Here is a 25892-nt window from a genome sequence, read left to right on the forward strand (position 1 = left end):
CCTGGAACATTCCTTTAAAAAATTAAGAATGAAAATTTAGAAATTAGCAGCAGATAATGCAAAGTGCAGAGAGTAAGTGATCTTAGCTGACGGATTGTTGTGTGTGTGTGAGTGAAAGAGTGTGTAAGAAAGGGGTGTGTCTTTTCAAGCCCAATTAAAAGAGGACGTGGCCCATTGAGTGACATTGAATTACTGTCAGTCACCCTCTTTAAACTGCCTGAATTTGATTACATAGATTTAGCCTGTCAATTAAAGTACAACATTTCTATCTGCTGTTCAAAATGTATTTGTCACATGTGTAATATGTGGAGCTTTAAAAAAAAAAAAAAAAATTTAATCTTTAAAGATCTTTAAAAATATTTTATACAAAGAATGAGATATTGTTAACAACTTAAACAATTTTGTTTATGTACAAATATAAAAATAGTTTTGTAATATTAAAAATAACAGTGAAATAAAAGTGTAATTCCTATTTTGGTCATTATTTCTTAAAATGCTTAAGCAATTTCACACAGCATGTTTTCTGTTTAAAAAAAATAAAATTCTTAGATTCAAAAATCGAATTAAAATATAAATATAAATCACAAACTGATTACTGAATGCAATTTCACACAAAACTGAAAAAGCAAAGTGGAAATGGATTGAAAAAGAAAACACTTAATGAGACTGTACAATCTTCATTTTAAAATCACAAACACAACATGATAAAAATGGGAAGTGTTGAGATGCTATCTAAAAGAGAACCATTAATATAAATATATATATATATATATATATATATATATATATATATATGTGTGTGTGTGTGTGTGTGTGTGTGTGTGTGTGGAAGAAAAATACTGTTAAGGATTTTTATACTGATATGTTTTAAGAAGTTATAACATCATCCTGTGTGCAATTTTGATGAAGAAAACAGATTGAAAGCTTTATTTCCTAATAATTAGCATTTAATCAGTTGAAAATTCTCACATAATCATGTGTGCTTGTTATATTTGTGTTTGAAGATTGTATGATAATTTCATACTTGTCTTTTTACACAAAAAATAGGTATGTGACTGATTCATGGATGACTGAAGTTTTAAAAAATGTAGCTTTATTCTCTCTCTCTTTGTCCCTCCTCTCTTCCTTTTTCTCATCTGTTCACTGTATGTATGTTTGGATAGCTCCATAATACCTATCTTCCTCACTCTGTCTTAAAGCAAAAAAAAAGTTCTGGCCATGCGTTTAAGTGATGAAACCAATGTATTACCAAGCAGTGGAAAAAAAGACATTACCTCAGTCTGCTCCCATTTCTCCTAAGGAATTTATCTCACTCCTTTCCAAATCCTGAAATTGCTTGAGAAAAAAGGGGGAGATATTGTGCCCATTCTTGAATGTCTCCACAAAGTGGCTTGCAACTTTCTTTGCATTTTCTCCCCCTCTTTTTCTTTTCGTGAAAATTGAAGAGGCTTAATGTCAAATACGGCTAAAGCCAGCCTCTCCATATCATACAACGCAGTGTGAAAATTACTAGGGCGATGATAAGACGGCCAGATAGCAGAAGAGAAGAGGGAGAGAGAGAGAGAGAGAGAGAGAGAGAGAGAGAGACAGTGGATAAAAAAAGAGCGAGGGAGACTGAGAAAGGAGGCAAAAGTCGACAGAAGGGAAGTGACTCCACTCAATTATACAGCAAAATTGGTATGAGTGAATATTTTTCATTCAGGTGACTGATGATATCTGTGAAGCAGCAATGCAGATAAATAAAGGAGCTTTCTGTCAAGTATAAACATCATTAATCATAAGGCCAGCCACTGCCTGACCGCCTGTCCTCACACCGCAGCACAGGAGCGACGGATTAGAGGGAGAAAGAGAGAGAGAGAGAGAGAGAGAGAGAAAGCTAAGCTCTTAAATCTGAAGGGGGATGGCGTAAAGGATACCATACTTTAGACTTAAACTCCATGTAGGGATATTAGAATAGCCATTACGATATCATAAATACTAAGTATTTAAGATTACAGAGCTTTATGGGACTTTATATTTTACAATTTGAGGATCATGGAATTAAGCTGATTTATCTGAAATAACTGTAATAATTTCTCTGACATTTATTGTTACTTTGATGAAACAAGGAAGAAATAAAAAAAGAGATAATTTCTTAAAGGGATAGTTCACCCAAAAATAAAAATTCTCTCTTTATTTACTCACCCTCATGCCATCCCAGATGTGTATGACTGTCTTTCTTCTGCTGAACACAAACAAAGATTTTTAGCTGAATAATTACTGCAGGTCCATACAATGCAAGTGAATGGGTACCAACATTTGGAAGCTCCAAAAGGGCATAAATGCAGCATAAAAGTAATCCATAAGACTCCTGTGGTTAAATCTATATCTTCAGAAGTGATATGATAGCTATAGGTGAGAAACAGATCTATACTTAAGTCAGTTTTTACTAGCAATCTCCACATTCACTTTCGCATTCTTCTTCTTTAGCTTTTGGCGATTTGCATTCTTCGCGCATTTCACCACCTACTGGGCCGGGAGGAGAACTTCTGGTAAAATAGACTTAAATACTAATCTGTTTCTCATCCACACCTATCATATCTCTTCTGAAGACATGGAGTTAACCACTGGAGTCTTATGGATTACTTTTATGCAGCCTTTATATGCATTTTGGAGCTTCATTTTGGTACCCATTCACTTGCATTGTATGGAACTTCAGAGCTGAGATATTCTTCTAGAAATCTTTGTTTGTGTTCAGCAGAAAATAGAAAGTCATACACATCTAGGGTGGCATGAGGGTGAGTAAATGATTTTTAGGTGAACTATCCCTCTAAGTTAAACTGGTTACATTTAGTGAAACAAAAAGGCCTTAGGAGAAATTCATATGTAATGCCACTAATGCAAAAATATTAATGAAAAGGTCACATACCAATGCACATAACTGCCGACATAACACATAACATTTCATATTTTGTATGTCCCATATCAAGAATATTAAATTTTTAATAATAACTTTCATTAAGAACATTAACTAACATTTCTTCAGATCATTATAACAGATCATTAAAATAGCTGGAAATGTCATGCACATTTAAGAAAATGTTTTTATACATGCATCATCTCTATGCACCCCTGATTAAAAACCCTGATCCTATATAACTGAATCCTCTTCAATTTAAGTTACTTTTTGTACTTTCTTTTGTAGTGAGGCCATATACAGTATATACAAATAAAGAAAGTAGGCCTATATAAAGAGAGAGGAGGGTGCATGTGTTTGCATCTGCAGGGTGCTGTTGAGATAAGAGACTGTTCTTTATGCTTAACACAGCTTCCCCACTCTGTGTGCAGATTGGGCGCCCTGACAACAGTTTATGTAAATAACACAATTCAAAGCACTCACACACACACACACACACACAAAAACACAAAAGCACAAATGGTGCATGTATGCACCAAGATTTTATGCTGTGTTTTGCTTTCTAAAATAGGCTTGAGATGCACAGCAGTATTATCACAATCAACACAACAAATCGTCACCTTATTTTGCTTAACTTGCATTACTTTGAAAGGCAAACTAACAAACACTGCAACAATGCCTTGGCCAACTGTAAAAATCTGGGTTAACATGGTGAGAGTAGCAGTAAGTGTTAGGAAGAGAAAGGGTAAAAATATTGCATAGGCCTATACAATAAACAAGTCATGAAAACAATGAAGAAATAATGAAAATATTTTTTCAATTTTAAAATGAATGATACATCTTGGTGGAAAACATGAGGCATCTATAGGGTAAAAAAGTATTTCACTTTTATTTTATTTTGGAGCTTTATGCCATTTTATTGTTTGAAAGATAGCAGATAGGGATCGGGAAATGACTCAAGCTGGATTCAAATTCGGGTGACCCACATATACAGTTGGTACCTCCGCGCAAAATGTACAACCACCAGGTCACATTTCCAACAGACCTTTATACTTTTGCGAACAAAAACACATTCTAGTACAGCGATCATAAAAATACAGCCAGCTAAATCTCCTTGCCTACCTAGCTATTAATTTGACCATAATTAGTGACTGCAAATCAACATTTAATGTGCTTGTAATTTCCCCTAATGGTATGACATTAAGCTCAATTCAGTTACTAAATGCAAAGAACACTAAGTGCAGACCGTACGGTGATGTCAAAATTCACTCAAATCACAAATCACCCAGTTTTTATCTGAAAGCCCTTTTTTTCTTTTCTACAATTCTAGTAAACAGCTTCACTGGTGAGCCAAGCCAGTGAGTCTATTAAGTATGTGTGAAGTGTGTCTAGTAGTGTGCTATTTTATTGCTTTCTCAACTGCACAAGGGACTCTAACTCTTGAGTAAACTCTAGCATTGGGCAATTGACTTGCAGCGAATGCCTCCGTTTGTCCAAGCCAGTCACCGAGGAGACTGGATACTGTCACTTGAGCTTTGTGTGCGTGTATGTCTTTTGTTTGGCTGAGGAAATAACACTGAAGCCAACAGAGACACTGAGACAGTGAGGGAACACTTACCATTAAGCACCAAACACAATGAGCAAGTCAGCAAGACAAACACTCACAAACAGGCGCCCTGCAGAGAGTGTCTCTTTAGCATTTAAAGTATTTTTTTAAGCAGAAGTGATCAATTTAAACTGGGATGAATAGAGCTGAGCTGATCCCAGGTCAGGACCGGTGAAAGGTCAAGAGAGTGATGTAATTTGTTGTCACTATAAAAGAGTCTATATAATAAAAATTAACAAAACACACATACAGTATACAGATATATATATATATATATATATATATATATATATATATATATATATATATATATATATATATATATATATATATATATATATATACATACACACACACACAGTACACACACACACCGATCAGCCACAACATTAAAACCACCTGCCTAATATTGTGTAGGTCCGCCTTGTGCTGCCAAAACAGTGCCAACCCGCATCTCAGAATAGCAATCTGAGATACTGTTCTTCTCGCCAAAGTTGTACAGTGAGGTTATCTGAGTTACCGTAGACTTTGTCAGTTTGAACCAGTCTCGCCATTCTCTGTTGTCCTCTCTCATCAACAAGGCGTTTCTGTCCACAGAACTGCCGCTCACTGGATGCTTTTTGTTTTTGGCACCATTCAGAGTACATTCTAGAGACTGTTGTGTGTGAAAATCCCAGGAGATCAGCTGTTACAGAAATACTCAAACCAGTCTGTCTGGCATCAACAATCATGCCAAGGCAAAATGACTGAGATCACATTTTTCCCCCATTCTGATGGTTGATGTGAACATTAACTGAAGCTCCTGACCTGTTTCTGCACGATTGTATGCACTACACTGCAGCCACACGATTGACTGATTAGATAATCGCATGGATGATTGTTGGTGCCAGACGGGCTGGTTAGAGTATTTCTGTAACTGCTGATCTCCTGGGATTTTCACACACAACAGTCTCTAGAGTTTATTCAGAATGGTGCCAAAAACAAAAAGCATCCAGCGAGCGGCAGTTCTGTGGACAGAAATGCCTTGTTGATGAGAGAGGTCAACAGAGAATGGCCAGACTGGTTGATCAGACAGAAAGGCTACAGTAACTTGGGCAACCACTCTGTACAACTGTAGTGAGCAGAATAGCATCTTAGAATGCAAAACACATCGAACCTTGAGACGTATGGGCTGCAACAGCACCATTGTTTTCCTAATAAAGTTCTCAGTGAGTGTATATATATATTCAAGTGCACAAAAATGCCATTTGCAATTCACCCTTTAGTCCAGTTGTGTTTCAGCACAACACTTAACTTCCAGTATGAGCGTATGACTTCTTGTGTAAGTCAAATAAACAGAACAACCACACAAGTCAACATATCCATCCCGTGTTTAGCCCAGCCTTTCTCTCTATCTCCCCCCTTTAATATTGAATACCACACCGTTGCCCTCTCTCGTATGAATTCATAACCCACGTGATTTTCCTGCTTTGGTAATTGTGCTTTCCCATGGCCTAATAAGACTGCCGCAGGAAAGGGGGAGCAAAACACAAAGGACAGTTAATTTGTGATTTCCTCTGCTCATTCGGAGGCAAATTAAGTGTCAAACTGCTAATATGAAGCATATTTCATTTTATGAGCTTTTAATTTAATTCCGTCCCCTCATATCACAGCCATTAGTGTGGTTTAGCACGCTACGCTTGCAGCTTCCACTCAGAGCAAAGGGGCAATAAATAAACATGTTTCAATTAAAGCTTTCTCAAATAATAGGACAGGACTGGCTAACTCTGCCTCGTCAACTAGCAAATCAGCACCGGTTGAAGGAAATGAGATGGTCATTACCACTCTGTTTTTCTTTCTTTCTTTTGCTGTTTTTTTAAAAAGTCATAGATGCCCACTCATGGCTGAGGAAGTCTGTGTTGATTGATGGCATTGCCGCGAGGTGAAAGCTACTGTAATTATGGACTGTAATGAGGAGCTGCATGGGAAAGTACAACAATAATATCCCGCCAGTTCTTAGGCATATATTTAAGAGTGCTAATAACGATTAATTCTCACCAAGGAGAACTTGTCTTAAACAATGTAATTTTTCCACTCCCACATCTCTGTCACTGCTCCCGAGTTGTACAAGTACAGATACACATCTACAAACACCTTTGCTCCCTTTAATATGTGTGAAGTGTAAGAACATTTTACGATAAAGTATTACAAGAGAGGAAACTGACACTACCAAAAGTTACTTAAAGGGATAGTTCAACTCAAAATTAAAATTCTGTCATCATTTATTCATCTTTTTTCCATGCAATGAAAGTGAATGGTGACTGAGGCTAACATTCTGCCTAACATCTACTTTTGTGTTCCATGAAAGAATGCACTTACAATGAAATGCACTTAAAATGGAAGTTTATGAGGCCCCATAGACTTCCATTGTACGTGCATACATTAACTGTAAACAATTATTTTCTGATACCTTAGCCGGTCCCTACTCCATTGTGTGATAACTTTGGATTTTAAAATGTCAGAAAAGGAGCTGCATTGCCACAAGACGTCTGACACATTTTGATTTTGCAAGAGTGAAATACAATTTTGCCCACTCTTACAGCTTCTTGGCTGTCAGTGATAATCAATACAATGAATTGATGGATATGTGTCAACTAATCCAGAATATCAAAGATAGTTGTTACAAATCGACAGCAGAAAACCCTTATCACATCTTCTTGGCTAACATTTAAGGAATAGTTTAACCAAAAATGAAAATTCTGTCTTCATTTACCCACCTTCATGTTTTTTGAAACCTGTGCAATGGTCTATCTTCTGTGGAACACTAGAAGAGTTATTTATTACAGTTCTTTATGTCCAAGCTTCTCTTTTTCATACAATTAAAGTGAATGGTGACCATGGCCGTTAAGCAAATATTCAGTGCATGATTCTTTTTATCAACAAACACTTATATTACAGTCTGTACACAAAGCTATCATACAATATGGCTTCAGAAGACTTGAAATATAGCACTACCATAAGTCATATGGACTACTTTTATGATGCTTTTTTTGTGCTGTTTTATCCTTTTTGGATTTTTAGCCCCTAATCCCCATTCCCTTTCATTGTATAGCAAAGAGCATCATGAACATTCTTCAAAAATTCTCCTTTTGAATTCCATTGTAGAAAGAAATTCATACAGGTTTGGAACAACATGAGGGTTAGTAAATTATGACAAAACATTCATTCTGGGGTGAACTTTCCCTTTAAATCTGATACTCATCAGGGTGACTAACTCAACTTGTTTAATTATAGTGCATTGTCAACCCAAGAATCCTGGCTATATTGCTTTCAAAGACAAGATGAATATCAATGGTGACTGAACACAATAAACATTGCATTCCAGTTAACCGACGACTATCAGTTTACTGTCACTTAAACTTAAATGAAGGTTCTTTCAGTGTCACTAAACTATATTAATGAGCCCAGACACAGTTATCGCTCTTTGTCATATTCACAGATTCAAAAGCAAAGTGATTTGTGGCATGACTCATACACTATTAAGTATGTACAGTACATAAGGGTGCATCTGTCCACTTCAAGGCAAGTGTGGCAAGTCAAGCAATACAGCCACTCCACCTGTAATTTAATTCACCTGCTTCCTCGTATGCTGCGCCTCTAAGCCATGCCCTGTTCCCTTCATCTCTCCACCCGATGATAAAGCATGGCAGATGTTTGTTTGAGTCTTGTTTGAGTCTCGTGTTGCCCCATTATCTCCGCATAAGCTAAATGCTAAATCATATTTGCCATTCTGCTTATGCTGACATTGGACATCAATCAAGACCCCGGCATGTGCCTTCCCTCCCTTTTTCACGCCTGTCTTTAGCGCATGGGTTAGAGCAAGGAGATGACATAAAAAAAATCATTATTGTTTGCGGTGTAACGGCGCAAGAGAGATATGACTCCAGAGAATGGAGAGGGAAGGGGAGGGGGGCACGGGGGCAGGCAGTGGATGTAATGATAAAGAATATGAAATGTAATTTGGACCAAGTAGCTGCCCCATTCAATTTGTCCCACCATAGAGCTACAATGGTTTCCCGTGACGGTGGAAAAGCGAGAAAAGCAGTGAGGAGCAGAGACAGATGAGAGCAATGGATTACAAAGCAAACATATCGATAGTAATTTGAAAAGGAAACATGGTAGACATTAATGATGAATTACTTATAAGATAATGTAGCAATTAGATAAAAGAAAATGAGAGAAACAACATGTAAGAGAGAGTTTAGAAGATGGTAAAAAAAGATAGAGCTTATTCATGATCTCTGACCGGACAGAACCCGTCAGGGAACACACACACACACACACACACACACACACACACACACACACACAACCAGAACACAGTCCTTTTTGGACCAGAACTTTGAAGCACCAAAATGCACATAAAGGCAGCATAAAGGTAATCCATAGGCCAAAAGTGGTTAAATCTATATCTTCTGAAGAGATATGATATGTGTGGGTGAGAAACAGATCAATAATTAAGCCCTTTTTACTATAATTCTCCTCCCTGCCCAATAAGTGCCGTTATGCACGAAGAATGCGAATCGCCAAAAACAAAAGAAGAAGAATGTGAAAGTGAAAGTGGAGATTGATAGTAAAAATGGACTTAAATATTGATCTGTTTCTCACCCACACTTATCATATCACTTCTGAAGATATGGAGCTTCAAAATTTTGGTACCCATTCACTTGCATTGTATGGACCTACAGAGCTGAAATATTATTTTAAAAATCTTTGTTTGTGTTCAGCAGAAGAAAGAAAGTCATACACATTTGGGATGGCATGAGGGTGAGTAAATGATGAGAGAATTTTCATTTTTGGGTGAACAATCCCTTTAAGGAGCAAATTATTGTTCTTATCTCATGAATCCTGTTTGAAGCAGGTAACATCTTCATACACATTATCATATCAGTGTACATTAGCAACAAAGAGTTTCCTGGCTTGGGGTTGAGGTGGGGAATTGTTGCACTGCATGTGACAGCTTGTAGAACAGCTGTGGAGAGTGAGGAGTTTGTTCCGTCTCATCTGACAGGGGCTGATGAGCGGTTTTAGAGAAATCATGCACTAACAGGTTGCTCTGTCTGTCTCTGTGTTTGACGCACTCATTAGCGTGTTTCTTGACAGCGTATTCCCCTGCCCTTTGATCTCTGACACTAAAAACCAGAGATCACCATAAAGATGTATGGATTACACCCCATGGTAAGAGCACTAACACATCTCACAGTACTGTAATACTGCTAGACCAGACACAACCACCCTTCCCGTGACACATCTAGCTAGACAAGACCTTAAACAACTTAGAAAATAATGCAATTACATAAAGTAATCATTGACATGTAACTATGAACATTTCTTTAGAAGGCTAAAATGTTATCTTCTTTTCTACATTTTGGCCTTCCGTTCCCACTGAGACAGCGTTTTTGACAGCGGAAACGTAACTTTTCAAAAACGCTCTCCCAAGTGGATACATTTGAAAACGCCGTCTTCGCATTGTAGTGTGGACGGTCAGAGACGCAGTCATGTGATCCATTCAACCTAAAACAATCAAGATGGCGGCCCATGTTGTAGCGGCATTGTGCCTGCTAGCGTTGTCCACTTTAATAGCGTTTTTAAAGATGAATGTAACTTTGTACAACCTTCTCATTGCATTCCTTCAAAGGCAACAGGAAGTTTACTATGAATTGCTGTCCTGCGATGGAACACGAGGACAGTTGCGTTTCAGACCATACATGGAATGGGCAATGCACAGCAAAGGGATTTGAGAATTTTCATTCTTTTCAGTGCGGATGAGAAACTTTTGGAAAATGCTTCAAAACGGCAGTGTGGACGGAGAGCGTTTCGAAAACCAAAACGCTCTTTTCAAATTTCCCCCACAATTAATTACCGTCCAGGTTATTATTCAAGTTATTTTGTAATTGCCATTATTTTCATGGTGATTCTCATTCGATTATTATTACTGTAATACAATAAAAAAAATTAATGCATCAGAATAAAGGCAGTAGAACAAATACTGCCTTGGTGTATAAATACTTAATATTTAAATAATTGATCATTATTTGGTAACACTATACAATAAGGTTCCATTTGTTAACATTACTTAACAACAGTAGTTAACATGAATAACAATGAAAAATACTTTTACAGAATTTATTAATCTTGGTTAATGTAAATTACAACAAAGTAATACATTTTCAAAATTAAAAGTTGTATATGTGAACATTAGTTAATGCACTATGAACTAACATGAGCTAACAATAAAAGATTGTACTTTTATAAATTAACATTAACAAAGATGAATAAATTCTGTAAAAATATAATGTTCATTGTTAGTTCATGATACCTAACGCATTCAAATGGAACCTTATTATAAAGTGTTACCCAGTATGTTTTTGCATTACAGTAATGAGAATACTTGTTTTACGGTAATGAGGTTTAGTACAATTTTAATGGCCCAAACAATAGGTTTTATTTTCTTTAAGCAAAATATAGCAATTTTTTTTATTACTAATATTTTGTACTGAAATATGACTGGTATGATGCAATATGAAAGAGGATTAGATTACAATTGAATCATACTGAGACTGCATAGATGTATACGTCAATGGTGGCAGTTGAAGGTGGTAATAGACACAAAACGAGTTTTGCATGTATGTATGTTTACTCACATGTGTAGTGGAGGTACTGGCGAGTGTTCGTAAATGTACCGGCCTTGTGTGTGCCGGTCATCGATGGGTACCGGAGGATGAAAAGCAGGGAAGAACTGTGGCGGAGCTGTAAAAAAGAAAAGAGAGAGTTTAAGAGCTTTTTCTATCATTTATTTCTTATTCATTTCTGTTTGGATCTGTGTGGATTACAGTTAAATATTTAAACAAAAGTGTATGGTATCAAAGAAATACCATACATGAATATATAATCATTCAGTACCATGGTATATATGAAAGTACCATGATATTACCACGTGAAACTATCACTGTAAAACACAATGGTACTTCTATAGTACTTTTTTGTAAGGAAGCGCTCACAGTAACAGACTTGAAACGTTTATTCCAAACAATCAAAATGCAGTATCAGTGCAGTGAAAAAACAAAACAAAAAAAACAACAACCACAAACCATTTCACAAATTTGTGTGTAACATCACAGACACGCAGCAATGTTGTTTCAAGGCTAATCAGCAATGACAACCTTTTGTGAGAAGATATTCTGTATAATATGTCCCACATGTGCTTATGTTTATACATGCAGCAGTGGAAGCTCCATTTCAATGAGCTTCACGGACACAAAAAGTGATTCGTCACAACCATCAGGGAGAAGTGGGAAAACTTTAAAGAATACAGATAAAAAACTGGGATAAAATCAGATCACAAACACAGCCTAAATTTAGACCTCAAAGAGGAGCCGTAGAGTCGCATAATCACTCTTAAACATCTTTAAACATCAGCATAAAGTATATTTCAATGCAGCAACTTTTGTTTAAGTCTAAAGCACTTTGTTAAAATGTGATGTCTGATTCTGTTAAAAACTGGATCCAGGAATCAATTAGCTAAAAACGTGAGGCTAATTTAAGAAACATAATATACCCATTGGTTAGCCAATCAAAACAGACGTCATTTACGTATAAAAGTATAAAAGATTGCAAAAAAAAAAAAAGTGTCAGAGAGGGTGGGAAATTGTCATGTAAAACTGTATTACCATGACTAACATTAATAGGCATTGTTATGGTATTAGATATCATAGAACTTGATCTAAATGATGACCACATTCATGTGCATTGGTATTTATGTATACATGGTACTGCAAGGCACGTCAAAGAATATCATGGTACTTGTCCAAAACATCATGGTATTATCATGGTGCATGTCCTAAAAAACAAAGTAAAAACCAAGTACAAGTAAAATAAATAAATAAATAAAAGTACTGTGGTACTATTATGGTATCAAATGCCATGGTACTTAGTATGTGATATATAGTATGGAACTGAGTGGTGATTATATTCGTGCACGATGGTAGTTATATGGTTTTTCAATTGAATATGGAATTTCATGGTACATGTCCAAAAGGTCCTAAATGTCCTATGTATGGAGAGAAAGAGAAGAATGGATAAAGAAATAGATGAAGTGCGCTCTAGCACTGTAACAGGGTGGGGTGCCGAGGCGGATGTGTTCTTAGCTTGTAAACATTTGGCATCCGTGTGCCAAGGTGTTTAAAGACTGCGCCCAGGTACTAATGCCCAACATCTGGGCTCAATCCTGTGCAGTCCACGCTGCCAAGCCTGGTACTCACACCAGGAAGCCATGCCACTCCCTACTCACATTTGTGCAGGCCTGCTTTACCTCATTCCTCACCTCATATTAGGGGCCATTAGCGTTTTCATACACCATGTGACACCACTCAGAAACCTAATTGGTGAAACGGCAAGTCCCTCAGCTCTTATTCCAACACTAGTCCTTGAGAAAATCACACTTGATAAGATCAAAAAGTCCAAAATGCAAGCAAGAATTTGACTCTAGACCCAAATGTGTCTTTGAGGATTGTACTTGTTGCCCTTGAACTGAAACACAGCAGCAGGAAAAACTTCAACAGAGATGTATTGTGTCAAAAGTTGGAAGACCATGTCCACAGTAAATGTGATGAACTACACCTGTGTGAACTTGATACATCCACTAAAAATTACCTCGATAGCAATTGGTTAAATGTTATTTCAAAAAGGGCTCAGAAAAGTGAAATCAGTTCTGAGAAAAGGCATCATTTGTGTACAGATGACACTTAGCTTGATATTTTGTTATCTAATGCAATGCCAATTATGCATTTTTATATGTGGCTTAAGTGTCCAAAAACTTTAGGGACCACTGTATCAGTTAATTATCCAAAAATTCCTATATTAAATAATTAAAGAATGAGTAATAGAATGATAAATAGAGTGATTGACTGAAATAGAATGCAGGTGTCTTAAGAATTTTTAACTTTTAACTTGACAAAGCGTCTTAAAAATACAGTGGTCCTGCACCGGTTTAAAAAAAATGTCAAATAACATTTGCAACAATTGGAATAGAACACAGGTGTCTTGAGAATTTGTTTTATTTGTTTTATTCAAGTTCTTTTAACTTGACAAAGCATCTTAAATGCTGTTGTCATACACTAGACACCAAAACAAAAAGTAAGATGCGCTGCACTGGTCAAAAACTGGTCAAAAACTTTGAATAACATTTGCAACGACTGGAATAGCATGTAACGATTGGAATAGAGTGCAGGTGTCTTGAGACAATAAACAAAAAAACAAAAAAAAGTTCTTTTAACTTGACAAAGCATCTTAAAATGCAGTGGTCCTACACTAGACGGCAAAAAAACAAACAAAAAAAACAGCAAGATGCGCTGCACCAATCAAAAATGTTGAATAATGGAATACAATGCGCAATGATTGGAATAGAACGCAGGTGTCTTGAGACAATGTTTTAAAAAGTTCAAGTTCTTTTAACTTGACAAAGCATCTTAAAAATGTGGCGGTCCTACACTAGAAGCCAAAAAAACAGCGAGATGCACTGCACCGGTCAAAAACGTTGAATAACGTTTGCATCGATTGGAATACAATGCGCAATGATTGGAATAGAACGCAGGTGTCTTGAGACAATGTTTTAAAAAGTTCAAGTTCTTTTAACTTGAAAAAGCATCTTAAAAATGTGGTGGCTCTACGCTAGATGCCAAAAGAACAGCAAGATGCGCTGCACCATTCAAAAACTTTGAATAACATTTGCAACGTTTGGAATAGAATGTGCAACGATTGGAATAGAATGTGCAACGATTGGAATAGAATGCAGGTTTACTTGACAAAGCATCTTTAAAATGTAGTGGTCCACTGCTAGATGCCAAAAAAAGTGAAAAGCACTGCAATGGTCCAAAACTTTGGTGTAGTGCATGTTTACAAAAAAAAAAAACAACCACTAAAAACAGCGCAAATATATGAAAAAGGTGTTCAGTGTGAACTTACTCAATCTCATACGTAATCTCATAACATTATAGACATTCTTTCATAATAACTAATCTGGTCTCATGACAAGTCATAATACTTAGTACGAGATGGCAAAATTGTAAGAAATCTTACGAGTTGGCTCATACAAAAACTAACGACTTTTACAAATAAACAATCCAATGAACAACTGGAGTTTAACCCATAAACCTAACCATAAAGTCTAACCCCTTCCCAAATCCTAAACCTAACTATGATTTTAATAGCAAAAAACTTTTGTGTGCCACGGAAGAAAGAAAACATTGGGGTTTGGATCGAGACGAGGAAAGCATACAGTATTACAGGTTGACATACATCAGTCATTTGTATTGCATGAATAAATGTGTATAAGTGGTAAAAAAAAAAATCAAAAATGTTTCCTTTCTTGAAATAAAGTGTTGAATTGGAGGCTAGCTAAAATCTGATGCCTGTGTTGTATTGATTTGAAATTCTATTAGTTGGTCGGTCTCTATGAGAATATAACTTTTGTATGAGCAAAGTGATACAATATTTTACAATTTCGCAATCTTGTTAAAATTATTCTAGAGTTGTCATGACATGCCATATCTTTCTCTCTATCTCTCATCCGCTGTACAGCTTCACTCTTTCTTTATCAATTTATTATTCCACACATTTGCTCTTGCACTGTACTCAGAGTAACCTTCCACTTCTGTTTCTCTCATCTCCATCACTCAGCACTTGTTTTATTCCCTCCCTTTTCCTGTTCCATCACTCATAGTGTTCTGTTCATCCCTCACATCAACACTGGTCTCTCCCTCGCTCCTCAAAACTTCTACGTCCCTAAATTCAGCTTCCTCCGCTCCATCAGGCCATCATTCCCTCATTCCAGGGCAGCTCTGCTCTGTGTCAGTCCTCTCTCGCTCTCCTCTCCCACGTTCCTCTCTCTTAGTACACTCCTCCCTACTTCTCCCCCATTATCCAACATGATCACATGGGAAGTTGGCATGTTGTTTCCGAGAGTTCCAGTACCCAAGGATCGGCCACAATATGCTGACTCACTGACAAGCAGCATCTCCTATTAGACATTTTTGCATCAGCTCCTGCATGTTTACCTTCCTCTGTGTCGTGACTAGAAGCACGTTACATCAGCAGAGTGGGAGTCCTGGGTTTGGATCCCATATTGAAACCAGGAAGTAACTGCGTTCGCATAATCAGTGACAAGCGGGATTCGGAGGTTGCGTTTTCCCCTCTAACATTACATTTTTACTCTTCACTGTATTACAGCCTGTCCAGCTGAAAACAACTAATTTCACAACTCGCTTTTGGTACACCTCCGTGGACATTACACTCGGAAAATGGAGCTTTCACGTGCCCATAACCTCAACAACACTTACTGCTTTGGCCACTGGGGACAGTGTTTTGAATTTCAGTAAGCACAGACCGATTTTGGCTAAAAAGTAAGTCAACCTACTATTTCCGAATTTACTGTGAGATCAGTCTGCATCATCGGCCTCCTCTTCTTTAACACCAACTCTTCCATTTCTTATCTCATTCCTTCTATCAGGTACTTCTATCTCACGCTAACTATCGCATCTCTGGCGCACTTAATTTCACTCTCTTAAAACCCATTCCTTCCCCCTTGCTTCCTCACTTTCTCTCAGCATAACTGACATGTTTATTGGACTTTCACACTTTTGTTTACATTGAAAAAGTCTGTATCTAAATAGAGTCTGCTGTCGTCTTCCTCTCCTAAGCACACTCACTACATAAAAAAAAAAAAAAACAGGGCACTAAGAGAACCAAACATACAGTGTACTGAGAACAAAAATGGACTATATCTCCAGTAATCCATATCCTCCTCCACCTACGTAAAGGAGTATATTGTGTGAATCTGGATTTCGTTTGGTGGTTGTATTACCAGTTTGGCTCTGATTAGAACAGAGGCCCACATTTGTGTGAAGATACTCTGTCCCTCTGAAAATAAACCTTCTTCTCATGACTTAGGATGAAGGTGCATTTAAGGTTTAACAGTAAATGTTGACAGTAATACCTTGTACAAAAAGTACAAAACACACACCTCAAAGGATATGCTAGATAACAAGGAAAAAGTGAGTTTCAAATCCTCAATCTGGTGTTTTTCTCAGACAAAGCAACAAACCAAATTTGTAATTTGGTTGGCTTATAAAATAGAAAAGCTTAAAAGTAAGCAATGGCGCCTACATCAATAACATCAAAGCTCAATGGTTATCATCGATTCTTATGACTGAACTTGATGACATCATGTTGCAAGAGCTAATGAGGTTTGACAATATCGACGTAGCTGCCATCTTTGATTTTAGCACTTTATTTACCTCTTAACAACGGGTGGGTCAAAAATGACCCACTTGCGTATTTATTTACATTTAATTTATGTTTAATGCATGTTTAAACTGTGAAATTGTGAACTAATATTGACATCCAATATATGAGATCTGGGCCTCAAGATTTTATATTTTAAAGAGATTTTGACGATCGCAAATTTACAACAATAAGATTTTATTAAACGTGTCAAGAGTGAAAAATCAAAACACAGAAAATGAAACCGGAAGTTCTGACCTTTATTGTCTTCCAGCCAAACACAGATGAGCACAATCCTCCAAACTTCGGTACGCTTTTCATTGCAAGTGTCCAATAAATAAAATCCATTAGAGATTTTAGTCCAAAAATGTACAAATATGAAGAAATATTGATCAATCTGTCTTTGTTCAGGTTTTACATATTCAACACATTATCATTCAAGTCCATTCTCTCTGAAATCTTGCACTCTGTGTAGTGTTTCAGTAGCAAACACCCAAACATGATATTTTGGGAGGGTCTTATGAAAAAAATGAGCCCTTCCTCAAAATGTTCTGTGTGTGGGCTAGTTTTAACAGGAACCCCCTCCTCTAAGTAATGGTATGTGATATTTTATGTTCTGTTTATTTTTCGTGAAGTCAAAACTGAAAATGTGGCTTATAAGCAACACCTTTTTTACATGTAACATGTATTTCAAAGACATGTACTTAGCTGTGAGTAAAACAAATAGGCTAGTTGTATTCTACTTTTTGAGAGCTTTTCAATGACATATGACACATGGCTATTTGATCAGTTTGATGTTTTACAGATTACAATAATATGTACATTTTTTTAAATAAATTATCAGAATGCAACACTTCTGATTTGTCTGCAAATTTCAAAGCACTTGTTCAGTTTTGGTCATAATGCCTACATGCATTGTAAAATAGAGCTTCTAAGCTTTAAAACGATACCTATTTTATGTTGGTTAAGACTGTAGTTATCAATAATTTCCTCGGATCAGGGCAATCCAAGCTTAAAGAGTAAAAGGAATAGTTAATCCAAAAACTGTGCTACCCGGAAGAAAGAAAAGTCATATGGAGTGACTCAATTACAGAATTTTCACTTTTGGGTGAACTATTCAATTCTTCTGCTAAAAGATATTGTCCTAAAGATGTAAACTTATGTGAATAGTTGGTCTCTTTGTGTGCTACGCAGTGATATACTGTACAAACTAACTAGGTGAAAAGATGTTTCAAATCAAAGTTGTTACTATATTGTGCATTTTAGCATGGTTGTACTAACCAATTAGCATCCAGGACCATACTGAAGCTATCCATTTTATACAGAAATGTTTACTGCTATTAAGTCGACATGAATGGCTTAATTCCGCAGTCAAAGCAAAACAGAACAATCAGTATTTGGCAGAATGAAGTGACCTCTAATCTCTAGTACACTACTGGATTGCTTCCCAGAAAGTACTTAATCGAAGCTCATAGGTAAACTGCTCCTTGAAAGAGACCAAAAAAAAAATCTCAAAATCTAAGCAGCATCCTTTTTCTGACGTTTTTAAAAAGTATGCTGTACATTTTGGTCTACCATTCCCAACATCCCTGCTTTTTAACAATCACTTTTTGTCATCATGCATAATGCAGTGGGCTATTTTTTTTGCTGTCATTATTTCACGGCGCAGTCATTAAGACGAGATTATAAAGGGTTTTAATGAAAGAGCTGATTAAAGGCAAATTTTGACCAGACTCATTAGTTTCTGATGGAACACAAACACTCAGAAAAGAGTGTGAATATGATCACAATTACAGCTTATTATTTTAAAGGATGATACAGCCTGAAGCATTTACTAAAATCACTCCCTTAATCATTTTATGAAGACTTTTTCTTTTCTTTTCACTCCTTCTCTATTGAAGTTTCATTAAACATGCTCTTTAGGGGATTGGTGTAATATTATGTTATATCCCCGATCGAGAGGTAATTGTATTGTGACAAACAGATCAGATTGTGAGAACAATAAAGTTCTCTTCTACCGCCACTTAAAAAGTCATAAGCAAAGCAGAGAAGTGAAAACTTTCTCAGATCAACATCTCATTCATGCTCACACTCAAGTCACTGCCTCGCTGAAAAAGTACAAAGACACTGTGACAATGTGTCAGAGGTTTATAGAAGAGAAAAGGAGAGAGAGAGGGAAAAGTGGAGTCCTTTTATGAATCAGTAATATGGAAGATATAATGGCTCGGTGATGCTGTTCATTGTTGTGTGTGTGTGTGCGCGCACGCCTTGTGCTTTGCCAGATTTCATTACGCCACTTCACTCACTCATGATCTCACTGCTCAAACACGCTCGCCTGCACAAAGCTGATGACTGAAGGGCCAATGAGCATTAAACCCTGTGTGTGAGTGTGTGTATACATACTTATAGTAAAGTACTTATAGCACTAAAGTACTTATACTGTTTATACACAATTGGTTGGAAAACACAGTGTATATATATATATATATATATATATATATATATATACATACACACACACACACACACACACACACACACACACACACACACACACACACACACACACACACACACACATATATATATATATATGGAATCTGGCACCAATACATTAGCATCAGATCCTTCAAGTCCTGTAAATTGCGAGGTGGGGCCTCCATGGATCGGACTTGATGGTCCAGCACATCCCATAGATGCTCAATTGGATTGAGATCTGGGGAAATTGGAGCCCAAGTCAACACCTTCACATCATGTTCCTCAAACCATTCCTAAACAATTTTTGCAGTGTGGCAGGGCGCATTATCCTGCTGAAAGAGGCCACTGCCATCAGGGAATACCATTGCCATGAAGGGGTGTAAATGGTCTGCAACACTCTGTAGGTAGGTGATACATGTCAAAGTAACATCCACATGAATGTCAGGACCCAAGTTTTCCCAGCAGAACATTGCCCAGAGCATCACACTGCCTCCGCTGGCCTGCCTTCTTCCCATAGTGCATCCTGCTGCCATCTCTTCCCCAGGTAAACGACACACACGCACCCGGCCGTCCACATGATCTAAAAGAAAACGTGATTCATCAGACCAGTCCACCTTCTTCCATTGCTCCATGGTCTAGTTCTGACACTCACGTGCCCATTGTAGGTGCTTTTGGTGATGGACAGGGGTCAGCATGGGCACTCTGACTGGTCTGTGGCTACGCAGACCCATACGCAGCATGATGCGATGCACTGTGTGTTCTGACACATTTCTATCATGGCCAGCATTACGTTTTTCAGAAATATGTGCTACAGTAGCTCTTCTGTGGGATCAGACCAGACAGGCTAGCCTTCGCTCCCCACGCGCATCAGTGAGCCTTGGGCGCCCATGACCCTGTCGCCAGTTCACCCGTTGTCCTTCCTTGGACCACTTTTGGTAAATACTAACCACTGCATACCGGGAACACCCCACAAGACTTGCCGTTTTGGAGATGCTCTTACGCAGTCGTCTAGCCATCACAATTTGGCCCTTGTCAAATTTGCTCAGATCCTTACGCTTGCCCATTTTTCTGCTTCCAACTCATGAAATTCAAGAACTGACTGTTCACTTGCTGCCTAATATATTATTCACTTCACCTGTCAGTGGTTTTAATGTTGTGGCTGATCAGTTTATATATATATATATATATATATATATATATATATATAATATATATATATATATATATATATATATATATATATTAGGTGTGTGCAGTCTCTGTATCTGTCTCTGTATTCGGATAGAGCCAGGTGTGGGAGGGGCTTAAACCGGAAGTGTGTTAAAACTAAATGAAATTTAATTTCATTACATGAAATGTAATGTAATGTACTCTTACGTTTAGAGTTTCTATTAATAAAATATGCCTTGGGTATGCCTTTTCATAATAGCCTAATAATAATAATAATACCAATAATAATAATAATAATAATAATAATAATTATTATTATTATTATTATTATTATTTTACAATTATTATTTAATTAAATTATAATTTAATTCTTTTTTTCTTACCAGATGAAGCTGAATTTGTTGGCAACATTAACTGTGGAATATGTTGTTAACTTTGGTTTCTCCTGGTATTTCTGATATTAATATCTGCCTGAAATAGAATTTTCGTTTATCTGTGCATGCATAACAACATTATTCTGAAGGCAGGAGGTGTCAAGCAAAATGTGAAATGTCAAGCACACATTTTGCATTGAATAATAAATACAATTTCAAGCATTAAAAGAAATATAATAAATCAATATAGCCTATAAACACGTGAAAGTCCCATAAGTCTATCAGGAATTTTTACGATAGGACACCATTAATTAGTTAAATAATAATAATAATGTAAAATTTATACAGCAACTTTTCAGAGCTCAAGAACACTTAACATTCTCAAATTTAGCAAAGTTTAAAGAAGAACAAGAAGAAAAAAGACAGAGCAAGTTTCAGTTTCTTTGTTTTACATAAGCAGGAATATTCTGAATAGATGAATACTATATGAAGCATTTAAACCTTTATTTTAACTTTTTTCGGAATAAAGTCTTAACCAGATAATTACCTTAAATCGCTTATGTGAATATAAATGTGGCCAACTTTAAGAGATGGCTAGACGAGCTCCGACGTGAAATCATCACTTCAGGTCAGGAATTTAACATCACGCTCAGGGTTAGGCTATAAATAAATACATGGGAATCACATGTAAATCGTGTGATACATTAACATAGACATTTCAAGAAGTAGAAAGTGCACATGATGTCGTATCTTAGTTAAAATTACACTTGACAAATTCCAGACGCACACAATTTACAGAGATCGTCCAAATCAAACCATGCGCATTTTCATTCATAAGGTTTACACTTTAGAAATATTTGCCACACAGATTCATAAATTCGTTGTAATTTAGAATATGTTCATTTTTCAATGTCGCTTTATGCTTGTGTTTCTTGGATTATCAGTCAAACTAATATTTTTATATTATTCGGATGAATGTTTTGATGTCATTATTCGCCTTCAGGCATATCCCTAATATATATATATATATATATATACATACATACATACATACATACACACACACACACACACTGGCGGACAACATTTTGAATAATGTACAGATTTTGCTGTTTCGGAAGGAAATTGGTACTTTAATTCACCAAATTGGCATTCAACTGATCACAAAGTATAGTCAGGACATTACTGATGTAAAAAACAGCACCATCACCATTTGAAAAAGTCATTTTTGATCAAATCTAACAGGCCCCATTTCCAGCAGCCATCACTCCAACACCTTGTCCTTGAGTAATCATGCTAAATTGCTAATTTGGTACTAGAAAATCACTTGCCATTATATCAAACACAGCTGAGAGCTATTTGGTTCGTTAAATGAAGCTTAATATTGTCTTTCTGTTTGTTTTTGAGTTGCCACAGTATGCAATAGACTGGCATGTCTCAAGGTCAATATTAGGTCAAAAATGGCAACAAAAAAAAAAAAGAAAAAAAAAGAAACAGCTTTCTCTAGAAACTCATCAGTCAATCATTGTGTTGAAAAATGAAGGCTATACAATGCTTGAAATTGCCAAAAAACGGAAGATTTCATACAAAGGTGTACACTACAGTCTTCAAAGACAAAGGACAACTGGCTCTAACAAGGACAGAAAGAGATGTGGAAGGCCAGATGTACAACTAAACAAGAGGATAAATACATCAGAGTCTCTAGTTTGAGAAATAGATGCCTCACATGTCCTCAGCTGACAGCTTCATTGAATTCTACCCACTCAACCCCAGTTTCATGTACAACAGTAAAGAGAAGACTCAGCGGTGCAGGCCTTATGGGAAGAATTGCAAAGAAAAATCAATTTAGAAAAGTTTAGAGTGGGCAGAGAAACACAGACATTGTACATCAGATAATTGGAAAAGAGTGTTATGGATCTTAACCCCATTGAGCTTTTGTGGGATCAGCTAGACTGTAAGGTGCATGAGAAGTGCCCGACAAGACAGCCACATCTATGGCAAGAGCTACAGGAAGCGTGGGGTGAAATGTCATCTGAGTATCTGGACAAACTGACAGCTAGAATTTAAAGCTGTCTTTGCTGCACGTGGAGGATTTTTTGATATGAACTCTTTGAAGTAGTTTAAGAAGTTCTGAACATTTTTTTCAAATTATAAAAGTAATTTTTCACGTTATTAATGTCTTGACTATACATTGTGATCAGCTGAATGCCACTTTGGTGAATAAAAGCACCAATTTCTTTCTATAAGAGCAAAATCTTTACATTATTCCAAACTTTTGGCCACCAGTGTGTGTGTGTGTGTGTGTGTGTGTGTGTGTGTGTGTGTGTGTGTGTATATCTATACGGCAGACAATTTCGCGGAGAAACTCACTGCCGGCTCAGTACATGTGCTCCAAGCCGAGAAAAGAGATGCTCTGAACCGGTAGGAGCTTGCTCTTTTCCCAGTTGACCCGAAGCCCTAGTCGGTTGAGATGTGAGAGCACCAGGTCCCTGTGTGCACACAACACATCCCGAGAGTGAGCTAGGATTAGCCAATCGTCAAGTTAGTTGAGGATGCGAATGCCCACTTCCCTTAGCGGGGCTAGGGCTGCCTCTGTGACCTTCGTGAAGACGCAAGGGGACAAGGACAGGCCGAAAGGGAGGACCTTGTACTGATACGCCCGACCCTCGAATGCAAACCGCAGGAAGGGTCTGTGTCGAGGTAGAATCGAGACGTGGAAGTACGCGTCCTTCAGGTCTACCACCATGAACCAATCTTGATGCCGGACGCTCTCTAGAATGCGCTTTTGCGTCAGCATCTTGAACAGGAGTCTGTGTAAAGCCCGGTTCAGTACTCGCAGGTCCAAGATTTGCCGCAACCCACCGCCATTTTTTGGTACAATGAAGTAGGGGCTGTAAAACCCCCTCTTCATCTCAGCCGGAGGGACAGGCTCTATCGCATCTTTCCATAGGAGAGTAGCGATCTCCGCGCAAGGTAGCAGCATTTTTGCCCTTCACCATGGTGAAGTGGACGGAGCTGAACCTGGACAGATGCCTGGCAAACTGAATCGCGTAGCCGAGTCGGACGGTCCGGACCAGCCATCGCGACGGGTTGGAAAGCGCAAGCCATGCGTCCAAGCTCCGGGCGAGGGGGACCAAGGGGACAATCTTGTCGGACGTACCGGCGGGTGTGGGGCCTCGCGGCGGGGCGGAGCCTGAGATACCACGCCGTGTCGTGGCCGTGCTGAGTTCAGGGACATTGAAGCACTTACCTGGCTCCTTGTGACCACCCCCGGAACAGCCTGGGACGGGGGGGGAGGCCTGTCCTCGTGACCCGTGGGGACTGTCACATCGGGGGCGGATTTATGCCACAGCTGAGCGCGCAGGGGTGGGGAGACCGCCACTGGAGCGCCGAACCTGCAAAAATGGAATGGTGGACGGTGGTCGTGATGACGGCCGTGCACACTAGGTATGTGACCCAGGGAACAAGGAAACCGCTCTTGCTGAACTCTTGGGTACCACAGCCATTTGGGCATGCGGCGCAATTAAATGCAAAGGTAACAAAATATTCTCCTCCCGGCCCTCCACCGGGGGATGGAGTGGTCTGCTTACCAGCTCCAGAGCAGCGAGTTTCAGGGGCGCTTTGAAGCCTTTTGCGGGTTCTTGGTGGCCGACCGTGAGATGGGTGGCGTCTGCTGGGAGACGCCATTGGCGACGAGCAGACAGGGTGCGGGATCTTGAGCCGCGCAGGGGCAGAATGTGCCAGATAGCCTCCATCTGCTGCTTCACTGCTAAGAACAGCTGGGCAAAGTCCTCAACGTGTCGCCGAACAGACCAATCTGGGAAATGGGGGCAGCAAGGAACCGTGCCTTGTCGGCCTCTCCCATCTCGACCAGGTTGAGCCAAAGGTGGTGCTTGGACGGGAGCTTTGGGTGCCCGCGCCAGGTGGCGGTGCTCTGCGGGCATAGGAGCACCGCGAGTGCCATATCCACATGGGGGATTGCCGAATAGCCCATGGCCGCCCCACCATCGAGGGTAGTGAGGGTGGGGGAGCTGAAAGATCGGGACTGGGCAGTAAAAGGTGCCTCCCACGACCTTGTCAGCTCCTCGTGCACTTCCGGGAAGAAAGGAAATGGGGCAGGGTGTGGCTGTGAGTGGCGCTGCGAGCCCAGAAACCAATCATCGAGCCACGAGGGTTCAGGGGAGAGCGGAGGGTTCCACTCTAGCCCGATGCTCGTGGCTGCCCGGGAAAGCATGTCCGTCATCTCCGTGTCAGCCTGTGACTGGGCGACCGCACCCAAAGGGAGGAGCCCAGCTGAGGCGTCCACGTCCGACTGGACCAGCCCGCTCTCCGATGCTGCGCTCGAGAGCTCATCACCTTAGCGGACTCCAAATAAGAGGTCGAACTCACCTTGAGATGAGCCGGTGGACTCATCAGGAAGCATGATCGGGGCAGATGAGCGTGCTGGGGAATGGGAGGTCCGTGGGGGGATACCCGGTGGAGGTGGTCCCATTGGGGTCCCCAAATCGCCCCCAGTGCTAGCCGCGCTGTCCTCACACCCGTGGGTATAAGGACCGAGGCGGGGAGCCTCTGGGGTGGCTTGCTTTCTTACGAAGGCAAGCCGCGACTGCATCGTTGCCATGTACATGTACTCGCAATGAGTACATGACCCATCCACGAAAGCTGTCTCTGTGTGGGCAGTGCCCAGACACGAAAGAAAGTGATCGTGGCCGTCAGAAGGCGAGAGATAACGACCGCAACCAGGAATAACACACAAACGGAAAGGCATCTTTAAAAAGACGCATCTTTAAAAAAGACGTTCCGTGTGTGCCACTCTTTTAGCGAAACACACACTTTTATTTCTGCCGAAGCGCCCAGGGTGTTCTCTACAGTGCACCACTGCAGAGGGGGGAGAAGCCGCTGAAATGCATCATCAGATCCAGCAGAGGTTAATGAACAGCCGTGGGAATTCAACTCAGTGATTATTGACCGTTCAGCTCCGAAGAGAAAATCTGAATGAGTGGTTGCATACCAGCTCCTTTTATACCCGTATGTCCAGGGGAGTGGTATG

At 38.9% G+C, this 25892-nt stretch overlaps 1 protein-coding gene across 1 annotated transcript in view; it reads right to left on the reverse strand.

Moving 5' to 3' along the window:
• LOC127431761 (transcriptional activator GLI3-like) overlaps positions 1-25892 on the reverse strand; it is a 182304-nt gene that overhangs the window by 71391 nt on the left and 85021 nt on the right. The window contains exon 4 of the mRNA XM_051682293.1: positions 11186-11291. Within this exon, the coding sequence (XP_051538253.1) occupies positions 11186-11291 (106 nt within the window). The remainder of the gene's footprint in view (positions 1-11185; positions 11292-25892) is intronic.

The sequence above is a fragment of the Myxocyprinus asiaticus genome, chromosome 41, assembly GCF_019703515.2.
Source record: "Myxocyprinus asiaticus isolate MX2 ecotype Aquarium Trade chromosome 41, UBuf_Myxa_2, whole genome shotgun sequence".
NCBI lineage: Eukaryota > Metazoa > Chordata > Actinopteri > Cypriniformes > Catostomidae > Myxocyprinus > Myxocyprinus asiaticus.